Genomic DNA, 17,004 nt, shown 5'->3' with positions numbered 1-17,004 from the left:
CTTGCAGGGGCGCCAGTCTCAGCTCCAGAGCTCAATGAATCGAGGCTTAAACACGGGTGCTTGAACAAACAACCTAACCAATCCGGGAGCTCCTCTCATGCTGTTTTCAGCATGAGAGAAGCACCTCGATTGGTTGGAGCAGGCTAACATAGCGCTCCTTTTCAGAGCAGGGCTGTTTACAGCTCAGATTGGTGCGGTCTGAAGTATGCATGTCAGGGTGGCCATCGTAAGACAGCCGGCCAATCTGACATGCACACTCTGCACTTTACTCTTTCGTCATCCTTGATTCCCTTCTGCCAATCATCATAGGAATTTTCCCCATCCCCATCCTGGCTCGCACTCATGCTAGAACAGTGCACTGCACTTAATAAAATGGTAATAACCATTTTATTAATTTATATTTGCTGCTGCACTTGCAGTAGGCGGGGCGATGTTCCTCAGCCCTAAAGGAGGAACTGCTGCTGGCAGCACAGCTTTGAGAGGAGCAGGGTGATATGCTCGAAGGCCAGTCAAGACAGATGTGCTGTAGTCAATTCTGGACACCACCAGGAACTGACCTAGGACCTCTAGATCTTCAGTAGGAATGAACTAATGGATGCTCCATAAAAATCTAAACTACAGCTGTGTACTTTTGGCCATGGAGTTGATTTGAATCTTTTGTCCAAAATCACACCTAGAGATTAGCTTTTTCAATGATAGTAGTTTTGCAGTACTAATGGACTAGCATGAACACTTTTCCAACAAAATGGGCTTACTGACAAAGCTTGCCAGGGCTAGATTTAGCTGCATTCCAATTCTTTTTGTGATGTTCCCCTTTCCCTGTGCTGCTCTGAGCCATCCTGGAGAGAGCAGACACACGGCACACTTCATACTGTGTAATACCCTCAGGAGAGTAGAGAGGCGAACACTTATGCCCTCCTATCTCCTAAATCTTCACACAGAAGATACTTGAGTACATAGAGCTACAGACCCCCTTGTCCTGTGACCTCTCACACTTGGGTAGGACAGTGCCACTCCAAACCAAAAAAGACTTGGGAGTTCTTTTTTTTTTTTTCAGGACAATTTCACTGGTTCAGTTAAAGTCTAAAAAAGTAAAAGTACCATGGGGTATACCCAAAGGAACTTCCTACCACAGTATAAGAGGTCACCTCTCATGGGTCTGTAGCTCTATGTACTCAAGTATCTTGTGTGTGAACACTTCATAATTTGCCCTCCCGTACTGGCTCATTGGCATTCTCTGTATGACACTGAGCCGACAGAGAGCTCGTACATACATAAAGCAGGGGAAAACTGACCACAGTTGACTTTGGTCCTTGGATAACTGAATTGGTCAATGACCCAATCCGACCCTGCCATATGCTGTGGGTACAACCTTGCCCCAGGCGGCCTCTTCAGCTGTCTACAATGTGAGCAAACATACAAGGGCAGAGACGTTGTCATGACGTCTTCAGCTTCCTGCAATGTGAGCAACATTGACATGGCCCTGACTGGCTGGCATTGAGTGGCATGGCTGAGTGGGATGAGCTGTCAGAGTAGATCAACAGAGGAGAGTGATGAGCGCACATCATCGACAGATACACCTGATACATGCAGAAAGTCTAGGCCTACAGATGTGTGTGCCTGCAGGCATGCAGATTGTCCCTGGACATATGGTGCCATCTCGGTACTCCATTTTCTTTCTTACATTCTGTCTTCTTAACCCTTCCTTGTCCTCTCTGTTGCTATCTCCACCTCGACTGTCATATTCTTTGATGAACTTGAATGTATTTATCTTCATCCCTCCTGCCTCTCTGCTGTGATCATCCCATATTTTTGTATTTCTGTACCCCCCGAACTAGACCCTTAGTAGGATGTAGAGTCCTGTACACATCCAGTAAGAAATCAACTAAGTAAATAGTAACAATGTGCCAAATACATATGTGCGGTATATTATGTAAAGTAGCATCAATTCAGTTGGGTATCAGAGAATAAGGCCTGGCGAACAGACCTCCTCCCACCAGTTACCCAACCAGTGTTATGTTATGTTCCAAACACAAACATTTTCTTTACAAAGTCTGTGCAAATTCACCAATCTTTATGTTCTGAGTAAAAAGAATAATTTTATTAATTCCAAAATCCAAGGACCTATATATACGACTCACAGTGTTTGCGATGGGCAATTTGCATTTTTTTGCGACTTGCAAATTGCGAGCTGCAAACACTGATGTGCAACAGTCTCGGAGACACTGTTTGTGATTCTCAATTGGGTTGCAAGGGGCCTCTCATATTAATATTCATGAGGTAGGTCGCAATTTGTGTCCCATTGGGAATGGCTGGCAATCATAGGAATGGTGGCCTGCTGAGGCTAGCAGACTACCATGCCTGTGACTGATTTTTAAATAAAGGTGTTTTTTCTTAAAATGCACCCCGTTTCCTTAAAGGACAACAGTATGCATTTCAAACAAATAAATAAAAAGTCTCCTTTTCATTTTTTAAGAGCTGGCAGAGGTCCATGGGACAACTGCCTACGCTCAAAAAATGTTGGCGCCCACAGTCACAAAGGGGAAGAGGTCCCTTAGGGACCCCTTTCTGTTTGTAAATGGCTTACTGCCTTCTTCATGGAGTCGGTAAAGCATGAATGTTTTGCAACTGCATTCTGGTTCCAAAAATTCATACGTCAGTGCGATTCAGTATTATGAAGGTACTTCCTAAACACGCCCCTTCCTAATACCGAACTGCAAAATGCGAGCAAGTAACAAGCTACCGACTTGCATTTTGGCTTGAATACATGCCAAAACGGATTTTACTGGTTGCAAACAGCCCGGGCCATGTGTGACTGGTAAAATGAGTCATACATCTGGCCCCTAGAGTCTTAAAATTTGTCAAATTCATTAATCATTAGAGACATTGCAAAACTCATCCACTTCAATAAGAAAATGTAGACATGTAACAAGTGTTTTGCGGAGTAACCGTTTCACCAGGGCTAGGAAGTGTTCACTGTTGCAGTTTTAGAATTCTGTAGGTTGCACCCATTCAAAGATATATTATAGGTTTGCATCAGTTGGTTGATAACTCCCATGCTAAAGATGCTGCTGTTAGTGGAAACAATTTGAAGGTTGTGTGGAATATTAAAGTGAATCACATTTGGAGTCCCTCCACTTTTGAATCAATTTGAAAAAAATTAATACTCTTGGTTTTTGGAGAGAATACAATTATGTTTTAAATCAGAATGTAAGGACTGGCGTATTTCTATTGACTTTGTAAAAATGTCACCCCGTGATTAACATCTTCAAAGGCAAATGTGTATGTGGATAAAGCAGAAGTGGAGAATATCATAGCAGATTGCCCCACACTTCTGGGGCTGAGTGAGTCAAAGTAGACACATTATTATGATAGCAATGACCTCAATGCAGCACCTGCTCATTTTCTACCTTTTTTTGTTTAAGTCTGGTCTTGCAATAGGTGTTAAGCTCTCTTGCCAGCCTCATGTTTTCATAATGAATACTATAAATATATGTATTTAAGTATGTATGTCTTTTCCAAAATAAATGAAAAAATGGTAATATAAATACTCACACTCACAAACACATGCACATAAAAAATATACATATTGTGGACTTCGATTAGCCCATTGGCCTGTTCAAGTGTTATATTTACTTCTGCTCACCAGTGTAATTCAATAAATAGGGCCACTCGGTGGGTGACAGCATTTTGCGTGTTTGATGTGATCATCCATGTAATAATTGTTCATTTTATTGTCAAGGCTGATGGGCCAATTTGATGTTTTTCCTTTACGTTCAAAATGAGTCGTTGTATCCTTATTTTTGGTGCACCTTTGCACTGCAGCGTTTTTACTGTTTGTTCTTTTTTTTCCCTGCCAGTGGCATAGTCGTGCCAATCCCCACTCATCCCACCCAGTCCAAACAGTGTAGGCTTACCATTGCAAGATCTGTTGGTTTTTCCAGTGCTTGTCCCTTTTCGTAAGCGATCGGTATCAGCTGCAGGTACCTTTATGTGTCCATTAAAAAGCTCTGTGTCCGGTAGAATCACACTGGATGTTTCCGTTTTACTGTGAATTGAAGTAGAAAAGAGCATAAGGAATGCTGACATATTTTTTCTTTTGTAGGTTTGTTTTCTGTAACTACATGTAGCATTATGAGTTCTGCCTTTGTGTTTTGTTCTGAAGGCCCACGGCTCAACAACAGCGATGCCAACTGCTTCCAGAGCCGGCGATGCCCGTTGCTCCCACGGTACCCCTGGCCGCGATGAATCATGCACAAAGAATTTGGCGGCTTGTGCTCTTCGTACATACCACCGCCCTGGGCATTCTCAGATGGGCATGCTTGCCTTTCACACTCTCTCTGCCCCTAGAAATAGTTCCTCCTTCACATGCATTTTTTCCCCTGTTGTGGACATGGACAGCAAGCAATAATCAAGTGTGAAGTCTGAAAATTAATTATTCTAATAGAGATCGGTACAGGCCCAGAGAGAAACAACTTTAACAAGTATTGGCATTGCCAATAGGTCTCGCCTGTGGACCTCATACGTGTTCAGATCGCGCAGCACATTATCCTGTTAATGATTTAGTTTTCGAAAATTCCCTCATTTCTGCCTCAAAATGTTGCCATCTCAAGGTGCGAAACTTTCAGTTTTTTAGTATTTCCCCACCGGGTAGCAGTGACACACAGCATGAAGAAGGACGAGACTCGTGCACTTATTGTCAGCTAAAAAAACAATTGTGTTTTTCTTGTGGGCTTAGTGACAATGTTATTAAAATTTCACGTCTGTGCAAAAATGCTAGATGGAAGAATAGGTAAACATATGCTCAAAGTTAATAACCCCTCATCATTAAATGTAACCAAACAACCACCATGGGAGTTTTCTTAAATACAGTTTGTACACAACTGAAACCGCAATACGTCCAACAGTAAAATAAAGCACCCCCTGAATCGCAATGTGAGTGGGTTTTAATCACAAAAGGCTAGTACGTTTGGGACTAAGTCAGTTATGTATCAATTAGTTCAGTGCCTTTAAAATTGAAAGCCCTCCAAAAAAGTTTATCCCCGAAAATAAACTCCCTTTGCCACAGATTAAAAAGACAAACATGTAACCTTTTCAATAAAAATGTGTTAAACAAAATGCATTCATAAAATTCCCCTTTCCATTAGAACTGCCAAATAATTAAACCAATTGTTTGACCTAATTTTAACAGCTATATTGTTGCTTTTAACCTTTAGCAAACCTTTATCTATGTTGAAGTTTGAGGCAAACTCACACCTTTCTGACAGAAAACCGGCGCCAGGTTGGAGTAACATGTGGCGTGGGAAAGAAAAAATACTGCAGGCTCTGTTAACAGAAGACTCTTCTTCCCTATTTGAGCGAATGCATTAGCATCGCTTAAGATGGTTATCGGTACTACAAGCTGCATTTGAGATGTTGGGAAACAAAGCAATTGAGTCAAGTACCATAAACTACAGGATGTTACTCTACCCACCAATCACAAACCCAGCTTTCCTAAAGCCAACAAAAATTAAATGTTAACGTTCGTGAGCAGATGAGTGCCACAACATGGCATCAATATTTTGTGAATGTGAGAAATTGCGTATTGTGTTTCAGGGACAAAAGCCCACAAGCGAAACAAAAACCTAGAGCACTCTCCAAGTGTACAGTAACACAGCATCAGCCTCTGGTGATTGTGATATAATTATATAATCTCCCTATACTGAAACAAAAATGTAAATTTACAATCTAGGCTGTGGAGCGCTGAAGTGAAAGTGATCGAATTGCACAAAAAGACACAGTGCGTGTACGAATGCCATGCTTTAAAGTGAATGTTTTCACCCATGTAAAAAATGCCAATATCTAGACGCAAATGCAAAGTGATTAACCTCTACAGTGCAGGCGTCGGCCACCTCCCTGGTGCGGGTCACCTGGTGCGGGTCACGACTAGTGGCCGACCCCTGGGAGGGTGGTTTAAAAAACCCCGGGAGACACGGAAGATCTTCTGTCTCCCCCCGCCCTCCCCCCGCCCCTTTGTGATGTCAGCGCCCTGAGAGGCGTGCTGACGCCATTGTTTGTTTTCTCCACCATTTGTTTTCTTCTCCGGTGAGGAAAACAGGCCTAACCGGCCTTCTGGATGTTGAGTAATGCCTCGATTGAAAGGGGAGATTCTCCTCTTTCAAACAAGGCCTTCCTGAACCGGTTTCCTGGCCATCTCAGCACAGCTGCCGGGGGCCACAAAGCTCCTAGTAGTCACCAGGGATTTCACTTTAGGGGGGGTCTGCCCCCTCGGCAAACGGGTCACTCCCTCCACCCCCCGGGGGCAATTTCTTTTTCTTAAAGGTGGGTTTACCCCCAGAGGCACGATAGATCGCGCCCCCCCAGGGGTGTAAAAAATTAAACACAAGGGGGGAAGGCTCAGCAGCTAAGGGGTTAAAGAGCCCCGGCATCTTTTGATTATAAGCAAATCACATAATCGCACTGTGCCTAAAACTAAAAACTAAATAGCCAGCCTAACCTTCAGTACTCTAACCGTTGTGTTCGCACTATATACTAATTAAAAATGTGGAAAATGAAAAGGGCTTGGGAGCAGCACACATTGAAAACTTGACAACAGTGTGGGGCAGAAACCACACATGTAAAATAGTACATTGTGGGTTAGGGGCGTATGTCCAGAGGCGAGACTGCACTGAAAAGCGCACCTCAAAATAAGAAGGTCCCACAGAAGCTTACATTGCTTTTTAGCAAGACACAGGATGTAGAAGTATGAGACTTATACCCCATAGATGTTTGGAAACAAAGGACACTCACTGTGTGCTCAAGAAATGATTTTATGTTCCTGTGACCCAATTAAAAAAAAAATAGTAAATCCAATCTTTAATACTGTAACCTTTGGGGTTTCCTTATAGTAAACAATTAAAATAAATGGAAAAAAGCCACAGTGATGGGGAAAAAGCACACACAGGAAACTAAATGAAAAGATTAGCACGTCTCAAAGAGACAGCACATGCGCTGCTAGCTGAGACCTTAGGAATTACGGAAGGAGGCAGAACTCACATGTATAAATGTTTGGAATAAGATTTGGGGACAAAAGACCGACCATAAGCGAAACTGAAGCGTAGAGGACTGGAATGTGCTCCAAATGTATAGCAACATAGCATTGGACTGTGGTGGTTGGGATCAAATCACATAATCTTTCTTTAAATGAAACGTAAACAAATGTAAATTTACAACGTTAGTTTAGGAGCGCTGAAGTGAAAGTGAGAAATTGTACAAAAACAAACAGTGCGAGTGAGAATGCTTTGTTTTCATGTCGACAATCTTAGCTTTGGAGCAAAGTATTGAAAATGCGGGAACTGCACAAAAACAGTGCGTGCATGAATGCCTATTTCAAAGCACGCAGGCAAAACATAACACGGCACTGGGTTGTGCTTCAAGCGTACAGCAACACAGTATCAGCATTTATGGAGTCAAATCACAAAATCTCTCCGTACTTAAACAGAAATGTAAATTTACAATGTTAGCTGGAAGTAAAATGTGAGAAATTGCACTAAAACACAAGTTGCGAACGCAAATGGTGTGTTCTCAAGACGACAATCTATGCTTTGGAGCACTGATGTGAAAGAGAGGGAACTGCACAAAAACACACAGTGCATGCATGAAAGCCATTTTTAAAGCCCACAAGTGAAACAGAAACCTTGAGCACTGGAAATTGCTCCTAGCATACAGCAGCACAGCATTGGCATCTAGTGTTTGGGATCAAACCACATAATCTCCCCATACTAAAACATAAAGAAATGAACATTTACAATGTTCGCTTAGGAGCGCTGAAGTGAAAGTGAAAAATTGTAAAAAAACGCAGTGTGAGCTCGTATTCTGTGTTTTCAAAGCAGCAATCTATGCTTTGGAGCACTGATGTGAAAGAGAGGGAACTGCACAAAAACAGTGCGTGCGCCACTGGTGTGTTTTCAAAGCGATCAACAACACAGACCATATTACTGGGAAATTTTCAACAAAGCACGCACAGTCAGAAGAAGCACATTTGCTTGAACACGCGTAAATCGCGTCCACTTAAGCGCAGTTGGGTCACCACCTCTAAACCACATCTTTCCAAAATCCTGTGGCAAGACAAAATAAGAAAATAGTTGAAAAACAACATTAATGCCACCGGAGAAAGAAGACATCTGAAAGGGTCAGTTGCCATGGGCTGGAACGAAAACACAAGAGGCAGGACAAATGGGACGGATTAAACCACCTATAAGAGCCATATTTTAAAAGGCACACAAAAGCAGGAATGAAAAGGGAGGGTATGCCGAAAGCCCACACACTAGACACAGCATGCCTGGGAGAGACAGAGCATGCGCTGCCTAGGTGAGACCTAAAAGGCCTGTGACTCTAAGGGGAGCAAGAGTTACAACAGCTAGAAGAAATCTGGAGACTATGTTTGATCGTTCAATTCTGCACAACGGGGTGGTAGCATATAGAATGAGTGGCCATTTGGTGGAGGTGCACCTGAGATCATTGAGACGCACACTGACAGTCTATGGTCTGCCCTAAAACTGTGATGCACAAGGCATCCTCCCTGTGCTGCCTCAGTATTTTCTGAATTCTACACTAGCCTTTGTGTGCTTAAGATGGGTCTGTAGTGGCTAGAAGTGAAATGGTGGCCCTTCATAAGACACAGACACAAAAAGTATTTCTCTTTCTCTCTCTCTCCCACCAGTCTCTCCACATTGTCTACAGCAAGTGACCAATAAATAAAGATTGCTAATAAGACGCGAAATCGGTTGTTAGACAGATGGATTAATGATTTTCTTCTGCTTCTTCTTTATTTCCATTACTATTGCATTACCTCCTCTTGTCTTCCTCTTCCCATTCCTTACTAATGAGGCTGTTGCCTTGGTGGGTAGCCTATGGTTCTCGTTTTTTTCTTTTTTTTTTTAAACAAAATATACAGTAGAGCTCACCTATTGCTTACCATTGGTTTGTCTCATCAGCATTCTCATTTGCTTGTTTCCCGTTCATCAGTGCGTGCCAGCTTCACTTCCTCTTCTTGCATCGGCCATCCCTGGAGCATTGCCAAAGTACTTGTGCCCTTCCACTGTTCGCATTATGGGAGATTCTTTTTTCCACTTCTTAGACCTTATTAACAATAAATAACTCGAAAAAAGCATGACTTAGCCGCTGGTCTACCTCATTTTGTAGGCTCATGCATGCATGTTTAACGCATGCACTCGCCTACAAAAATGACAAAGCCCAGCGACCTCTCATTGCTTATTTTTTAAAATTCTTTTTAATCTCTCCTTCATGCTATGCAATATCTGCTCTGATGCTGTAAAGTTGGAAGAAAAGACACTGCCAACGGCAATAGCACTCAAAGTTGCAAACTATTGGCTTTGCCAATGCTTGTTATATTCTATGAGAGCGCCTCTGCTAAGCCAGTGCTTACTTTTATTTCGGTTAATCAGCCTTAGATATACTGTTGCGTTGTGGTGGTAGTTTATGCTTGCATTTCTACCACTGGGCACAGAGGTGCTGAGGTGTTTTTTAAATGCCTTTGAAGCGCGCCTTTAAAATTCACTGAAATGGGAAGCACTGCCTGTGAAGTGTGCATGCAGCATTTTTGCCAAATAAGAACCTCCTTTTTTTTGGTTTATGGGTGTTTACCAATGAAACAAAAGTGCTAAATGTGTCAGGACAGTCGTTTTTGTGTTTAAATAGACGGTGGTCTCATGATAGTACACAACTAAATGAGATTTTGCTGGTATGTAAGGAACCAGTACACATTTGTATCCATCTACAGTTTGAAAAACGATCTGGAATTACAAATAGGAAAAGCAGTTCTCAGAGCATGTAAGATATTTAAGATTTTTAAGGCTGTGGTCCAGGAATAGGATATTTTTGTTCATTATTAGAGAAAAGAGACAGATTGCCATCCTGCTCATTTCACAATAAAGTAAGTTTTGGCTAAGGAATAGATGGATGTTGATAGGCCATTATTTTCAAGATCTGAGTCAAGAAAATATCCCATTGAAAAAAATCCAAGCTCAATTTTCAGTGACTGTAAAAGGACTTCTCTTGTGGTTGGGTTGGCTTCACATGGTACAATAACATCACAAAATGCAGCCCCATTCTATGCTGTGGACACGAAGGTTGAGTCACTGCGGCAAGAGCTTCTACTGCTTCAACTTTTTGTATTAGAGCCTGTTTATATTCTTCAAACACTGTGTTGCTTCATGATATTCAGAACATAGCACAAGAGAGCTAGAAAGGCCCAGACTGTACTGCTTGGCTGTCCGTATTGAACCCATAGGTTTTGTTACTAGCAGACATATAATTTGATTGTCCATGTGCTGCACCATCAATTTCTGGGCAATTCCTTTCAATGAAGAGATACATATGAATGAGTTCATGGAAGGCAGACACTCCTGAAAACATCAAAGTTACGTTGTGGGGCACTTGTTAAGAAAGCAGCCGAAGAGAGGAAGCTGATGACACAGGCAAGACCACCAGGCAGGAATTGATGGTTTGGAGCCTGAGGGATGTTTTGTTCAAGTCCGTGCCCCTCAAAATACTTTACCCAGCCTTTTTGAGGAAGAAAGAATGGCCTGTGAGCCTCTACCTCAGGAAAGTCCCAGATCCACGGGCAGACAAACAGCTTGCTCTGCCTGCCCCAAAGTCATGACAATGCTGGTCCAAAGATTTTGTCATCTATTGCTTGATCTGTTTCCGACTTAACAGAATGCCTTGCTGCCTCAGTTCTGCTCTCTGATTTGTTTGAGTAAGGGGTGGGGGCAGGATGCTCCGTCCATTTAGTGGCCCAGGGGGTTGCTGTTTCCTTCTTTCTAGTTCCACTCTTATCCAGGGTCCTGAGAAATATCAAGAATGATAAAGTTCAGGTTCTTCTAATAGCACCCTTCTGGCCAAGGAGACTATGGTATAAATTAATTCTAAAGCTACTGATTGCCAATTACTTCTAACAGCCCCATCCTCTGTGCCAGCTCTTCTGTTAACACAGAGGTCTCTCCTGAATCTATGATTGGGAGTTTGGAAGTTGAAAGATTGAGCTGACTACGTTTCTTCTAGGTAAATTTATTCTTAGAACTGGTACATCATTTCTACATTAGACAGTTTTATCTTTTAATTTATAGGAAGAGGTTGTACTTCACCTATTTCAGACGAAGAAGAGGATACGTCTTTTGGACGTGTGTAGATCTCTGTATTCACGTGCAAATAGAATGGTACAGAATGATTGGGTTTTTGTGTGTGACATTTGGAACCCCAGAAAGGGGACTAAGGCATCAACCTCAACCATGAATAGATGGGTGAGGCAAATGCCTAGCATATGAACTTAGTGGTACTTCCATAGAGGGGATAGTCCAGGGGAAATCCACTAGATGGATGTCAGGCTCTTTGGTAGATTTCAAAGGAGTTTCTTTAAAAGAGGTTTGCAGTGCAGCCATTTGGGCATCTCAGGATACTGTTGCTGCTTATTACAAACTGCAGTAGGGTGGGTCAAGTTCTACTTCATTTGGCACAGGCGTACTTTCAGCAGTAAATGGTTATGGTCTGATTTTATTTGAAGTGCAAATTAACACTGCAAGCCGCATTATAACGAATGTACCAGAAGATATTGTTTTCATAAAAGAGATTGTAACCCTGTATTAGGAATGAGCTGTGGTAGATGGTCATTAGTAAGTACTGAATCGAAGAAGACAAGAGGAGGAGATGATGCCCAGATTAGTCACTGGTAATCTTCATTACTGTGATTTGTAGTCTTCCTCTTCTCAGCTCAATGCAATCACCACCCATCCCTTGTACGGACACATACAGCTGCAATGAACAGCAAAATGAATATCAGTGGTTAGAAAGTTTGCACAAGAAAACAAGACCCTCCCGCCCTTCCAAAGTCCCTCGTTTATTTCCAGGATTGGAGGATGAACTATGATTAAACAGGCCAAGTATATTTTGTTAAAAAGAGAGAACCGTGGTTTACCTGTGAAGGTGACTGCCTCGTTAGTAGGAACGGTGACGAGGAAGACTACAAGTCAAAGTAATGGAGATTCCTGGTAAGTAATCCCGGCATTTTTGTTGTTGACAGCCGAAAGAAGGTGCACCCCTGGCTTTGGCGGCATTATCTGATATATGTTTATGTATCTTTGAGTTTTTCTGCATTTGATGAAAGAAATAGTTTAATTTGAACGGTCCAGTATTCATAGCCTTTGTGTACTTGTTTTACAGGAAGCAGACAACGAGACCGAGCGCGAGCTGGTGGTGAAGGAGGACTCGGATAACGAGGGAGGTAAGAACAATGGGGAGGTTATGTTTTCCCGGCCCTTTTGAGAACTCAGTCTGCAATAATAGCGGATAAATTCATATCTTGCTTCACAAGTGACACGTTGATCTCGGATAAAATGGCTTCCCTGCTGCTGCCTCAGTTACTGGATATGGGAGTGTTGGGAGCTCTCTCCAGGTGCCATCGCCTCCCCCATTCTCCTCTTCTGCTAGAGGTCAGACGTCTCAGCCCAGGTACCTTTAGCCTCAGGCGGCTTCAAACTTCATATAATGGGATTGTATACATGCTTACTCACTACAAAAAACTCAGCTCGAATTGGAAATATTTTATTTATGTATTTACACACTTCTTAAGGGCAGTGTACCCCGAGGGCGATGGGGCACTGAAATAAACAAGCATCACGACCATAGTTGCTAAGATTTAAACACGCCGGTGTGACTTTTCCATGTTTGCATTGTACCTTTGTGTGACGTTTACATGACTTAGAGTGACATTTTTTTCACACGTTACTAATCGAGAAAAGTAGTGATATGCTGATATTTTCAGCCCTGTTTTATTAGTTCACTCTGAAGGATAGAGTCTTCTTAAACGATTTCCCTAAAACAACTTCCACCAGCTCGATAAGTTGCCCCAAGGAGGGATTGTCAACAGAAACCTTGCTTCAAGAATTGGAAATACACCCTTCATCAATCCCTCTTGGCCTTCAAAAGCAAGAAGAGATGCACATCACATGCAGCATGCGCACTGGCCTCCCTCTCTTTTAACAAACTTTAACGAGAGGGACTGGCACATATACTATACTTACACTGTTTCCCCGCCTGGACATCGTGATCTCTGCCCTGCAACAGAGCTGGACTAATGGAGCGCTGGAGCCATTGTAATCTCTAAAGAACTGACAAAGCAAGTGGGCAGATTCTAAGTTCAGGAGCACAAAGGGCAAATTACGAAATTGTTAAGAGGTACCAGTTGCACCCCAGCTTCTCATCTGAGAGTCCCCTAAGAGAGCTGCGTGAGTCTTCTTGGCAAGGACTTAATTGCAGTGTCATACTGGAGTCCTTCGATGGCACTGTTGCAAGAGAAAATGCCATGACCTCATTGAGCGACGTACAAAGTAGGAACTTTGGGTGGAAGAGTCCTATTTTGTTCACCATCTTTTGCTAGGGCCATCAGGTTACAAGTTTAGAGGTTCCAGAAACCAAAAAGTAGGTAGCGGTCCAGTTTACCCCTAAGGTACTGGCAATCCACCCACCTCAGGCCCAGGTTGGGGTAAATTTAATCTGAAAGCCCCATTTCCTCATAGAATAAGGCATCTGGCATCCAAGCATCTGGCTCTATATGGCTTTTGCCAGGGTTAAATGTAATTCAGCTTGAAACATATAATTTAGCAGGGTAAAGCTGAAGACTTATTAAATAACTTCCAGTACCAAAGCAGGCTGTGTAATTCTGATCTGCCACCGCTCTGCTGGATGAAGAAGTCCGCAGATTACTGCTGAAGGATGCTCAATCATGCCTATAGCATGTGGGCACTCGGGTAGTCTGCTCACCTTCAATCATATTTACATGGAAGAATCATGGACAGGGTAGAAGTTATTGAAGGATTATTTCTCCAAATATTAGAAATGCCTCCCATTTGTGGAGGGAGTGCTGAAGCCGGTGGAGGAGCTGCTACTGTCTGACTCTATCGTGGATTTCGCACTTCTTGCAGAAATCTGATATTTCCACCATCATCCAACTCTAAAGCAAACCCAAAATCCCCCACCCGCTCCTCTGTTACTCTGTGAACCCTCCCACTGTCCGGATCACTTTTTAAAAATATATTTGCTCCTGAGTGACTCTGCTGTACAAAAAGCACTTTTGCGCTACTAAAATTAAATTTCTAATTCACTGATCCCAGTGGGTTCTGCCTTCTTGCAATGGTAAATAAACAGTGGCGCATGTCATTCCCTAGGCATGTATAGTCATGGTGGGCACAGTCCACCACGCTTGGGTGCCCCTATGGAGTGATGTAGCCTTTGTTGGTAGCCGCATCATTGTGCCTTTTCCTCTCTTTTGCTTTTAAACAATGCTACATATCCTCAGCAAAAACACTGACAGCCACAGTTGTTAGACACATTCGTTTTTTACGCGTTTGTACCTATTTGCAGGTGTGTTTAAGCTCTTTATTATCTGTACCTGGCACTGTCATTGTATTGTATCCTAAATGCTTTTATATAGCACTTAGTACCCCTACTGTGGTATTGAAGTACTTTTTGGTGTGTAGGACGCAACTGTGTAACCCAAAGTTAGTGAGTCAGTACATGGGTAATTAATTATTGTTGGTGGGTAATTAGTTATTGTTGTAAATTTGTAGTATGTTGAAACTGTGGCATTTCCTCCAGTTTCTAGTGGTGGATTAAGCTAATAGGAGTTAGGTGTAATTGTTAGAGTGAGCTCATGCAAATAGAAAAACTGCCTGCTGTCCTGTATTTTGTTACAAATCAATTCTTATATCTTTATGTACTCTATTCGTCTGTTTTTACATTCGTTATCTCAGAGTGAGATTGTACGTCTTAGTTCACTGATCCTTCCACTGTGCTAAGGAGAAGCCTTTGATCCTGCTGCCACGAGAGATAGTTTTTCTGTGACTTCAATAAAATCCCGTATACCATTACCTGGCAGAGAACAGTCTGCACCCGGTTTAATTACTCTACATTCCGAAACATGCCCGCATTCTTGGAGCGGGAAGAAACATCTCAACCTCTCTGCCTTGGAATGCTGACAAGAGGACCGGAAGCGGATCGAACCTGGCGCGCAAAGAGGACGGAGTTGACCCTCCTTGCCATTAATCAAGGAGGCGGTCGCTTTAAATCCACGACCTCGGTCCTGCTGGCAGACTGTGTGGAAATAATGGGCGGGGTGGCGGAATGTAAGAGCCAAGGCATTCTTTGATGCACAGCCCAGCTCATTGTGCCGGCTGGTGTTAGAACAATGCCCTCTGCTCAGGCGGTATGGTGAGGTTGGCGCGTGCTATAAATATAGCCAGGCTTTCAAACAAAGCCATAGCTCCCGTGATGTGTGGGGTGAAGGGGGGCGGGGGGTGGAATCAGGGCCTGCTATGCAGTTAACGGTATTTCTCTCAAAGTGATGTTATTTGTATTGCACACTTTTACCACTATACTCTCTCACAGAGCTTAGAGGTGGCCTAAAAACTTACCCCTTGAACGTAATTGTTTTTAATTGTCAATATTCGGAGTGGCTAGAAACAGGGTAAAGAAAATAAAAAAATCATCAGGGAGAACTTGAAAGATGCTGTAATGCTCGCAGTATTACTTCTTTGTACATTAGGGTATCTTAATGTGTGTGATTTGCGTGATGTACTTAGGGTCAGTTAATTTAGGTTAACAGATTCGGGTAGTGAGGCTTAGCTTAGCAAAAGACCTTTGACCCAAGTGATGTAACAGGACGAGATATCTTACTAAGGGCATCAAGTTATGTGGAACTGTGAAGGAGACAGTGTGCAGTTTTTAAGGATAAAGACTTAGCACACTGTACTCGAGCCCCCACAACAGCTAGACTTGGCTGTCCATAGATAAGTCACATTCTGGCACATGTAACGTAGAAAAGGCACACTGACTGGGACAGCGAACTTGCTTTTCCAAGACCAAGGCCCCCAAAAGAGGCCATATGACTCCCTCCTGAACCAGAGACGATGCGGCATGGACCACCATGGTACCCTAAGTAAATGCCATTTTCTCTATTTCATATATGCCATATAACTTTACTTCTACATACATTTAAAGATTAGGCTGAACACCTTTATGTTTTTTGTTAAGACCCTGGATAACCTCACTCCTACAGTAATCTATGCACTTTTGCAAGGGTTCACAAAAGTACAGTTGAGAGCTGTCTATTAAGTAAGACATCATTGCACCAATAGTCAAAGCCAAACGAAATGGATTGATGTTTTGAGAATTATTTAAAATTTTTCATTTAACTTTTTCAAAATTGTGATTTTACACTTAGTTGCAATATTTGATTATTCTTTAGTTGTTACAAGATTTGTTTAGCAGCTTCTCACCTTAATGCTGCCTTGTAGTAGTATACTTAAGTATACAAAAAAGTGATGGATGGATGGAATGATTTAATTAATCTCAGCCACTGGTGATTACTTGGGGGACGGGTATGCCCAGACGTGGGTCTCACTGGAACAAAGCTGTTCCATGGCTTATGAGTCCTTCCTATGGTGAAATCGGTCCTGTTTTGCTTCTGTTCCGGTTTTTGGATGACCTGGCCTGGCATTTTGGGCTGGACTGTTCCCATTGGAGCAAGGTCGAGACTGGTTTGTATATGGCTGGGCCCAAACTGAGGTGGCATGGTGTGCAAAACAGCGATGGACTGGGATGTGGCCACAAATAATTACCAATGGCTGAGATTAATTTAAACCTTCCATCTGTCAACTTTTTGTATACTGTAGTGTGTCAACCAAAGTGGTACGGGTGTGCCCAGGTATGGGTCCCGTGCTCAGTTTCATTGAAACCAAGCTACTCCTGGCTGATAACGGTTCTGGGAGGATGTGGTCTGGCAGTTCGGGCTGGACTGTTCCCACTGGAGCTGGGTTAAGACAGATTTGCATATGGCTGGGTTCAATTTTGTGTGCAAAATAACGATGGACTGGGTTGTGGCCCCGCATAATCATCAGTGGCTGAGATTAATTCAAGCATTCCATCCATTATCTTTTTGTATACTTTAAT

General features: G+C 42.7%; 1 protein-coding gene across 3 annotated transcripts in view; it reads left to right on the top strand.

The window, feature by feature from the left end:
- The window catches only part of MXRA7 (matrix remodeling associated 7), a 220,642-nt gene that overhangs the window by 76,618 nt on the left and 127,020 nt on the right, over positions 1 to 17,004 (top strand). For all 3 annotated transcript variants that reach the window (XM_069200237.1, XM_069200239.1, XM_069200238.1), the window contains exon 2: positions 12,220 to 12,280. In XM_069200237.1, coding sequence (XP_069056338.1) covers positions 12,220 to 12,280 — 61 coding nt within the window. The remainder of the gene's footprint in view (positions 1 to 12,219; positions 12,281 to 17,004) is intronic.

This window comes from Pleurodeles waltl, chromosome 7, assembly GCF_031143425.1.
Source record: "Pleurodeles waltl isolate 20211129_DDA chromosome 7, aPleWal1.hap1.20221129, whole genome shotgun sequence".
Lineage (NCBI taxonomy): Eukaryota > Metazoa > Chordata > Amphibia > Caudata > Salamandridae > Pleurodeles > Pleurodeles waltl.
Note: the sequence above shows the minus strand (reverse complement) of the source record. Positions and strands in the feature narration are given on the sequence as shown.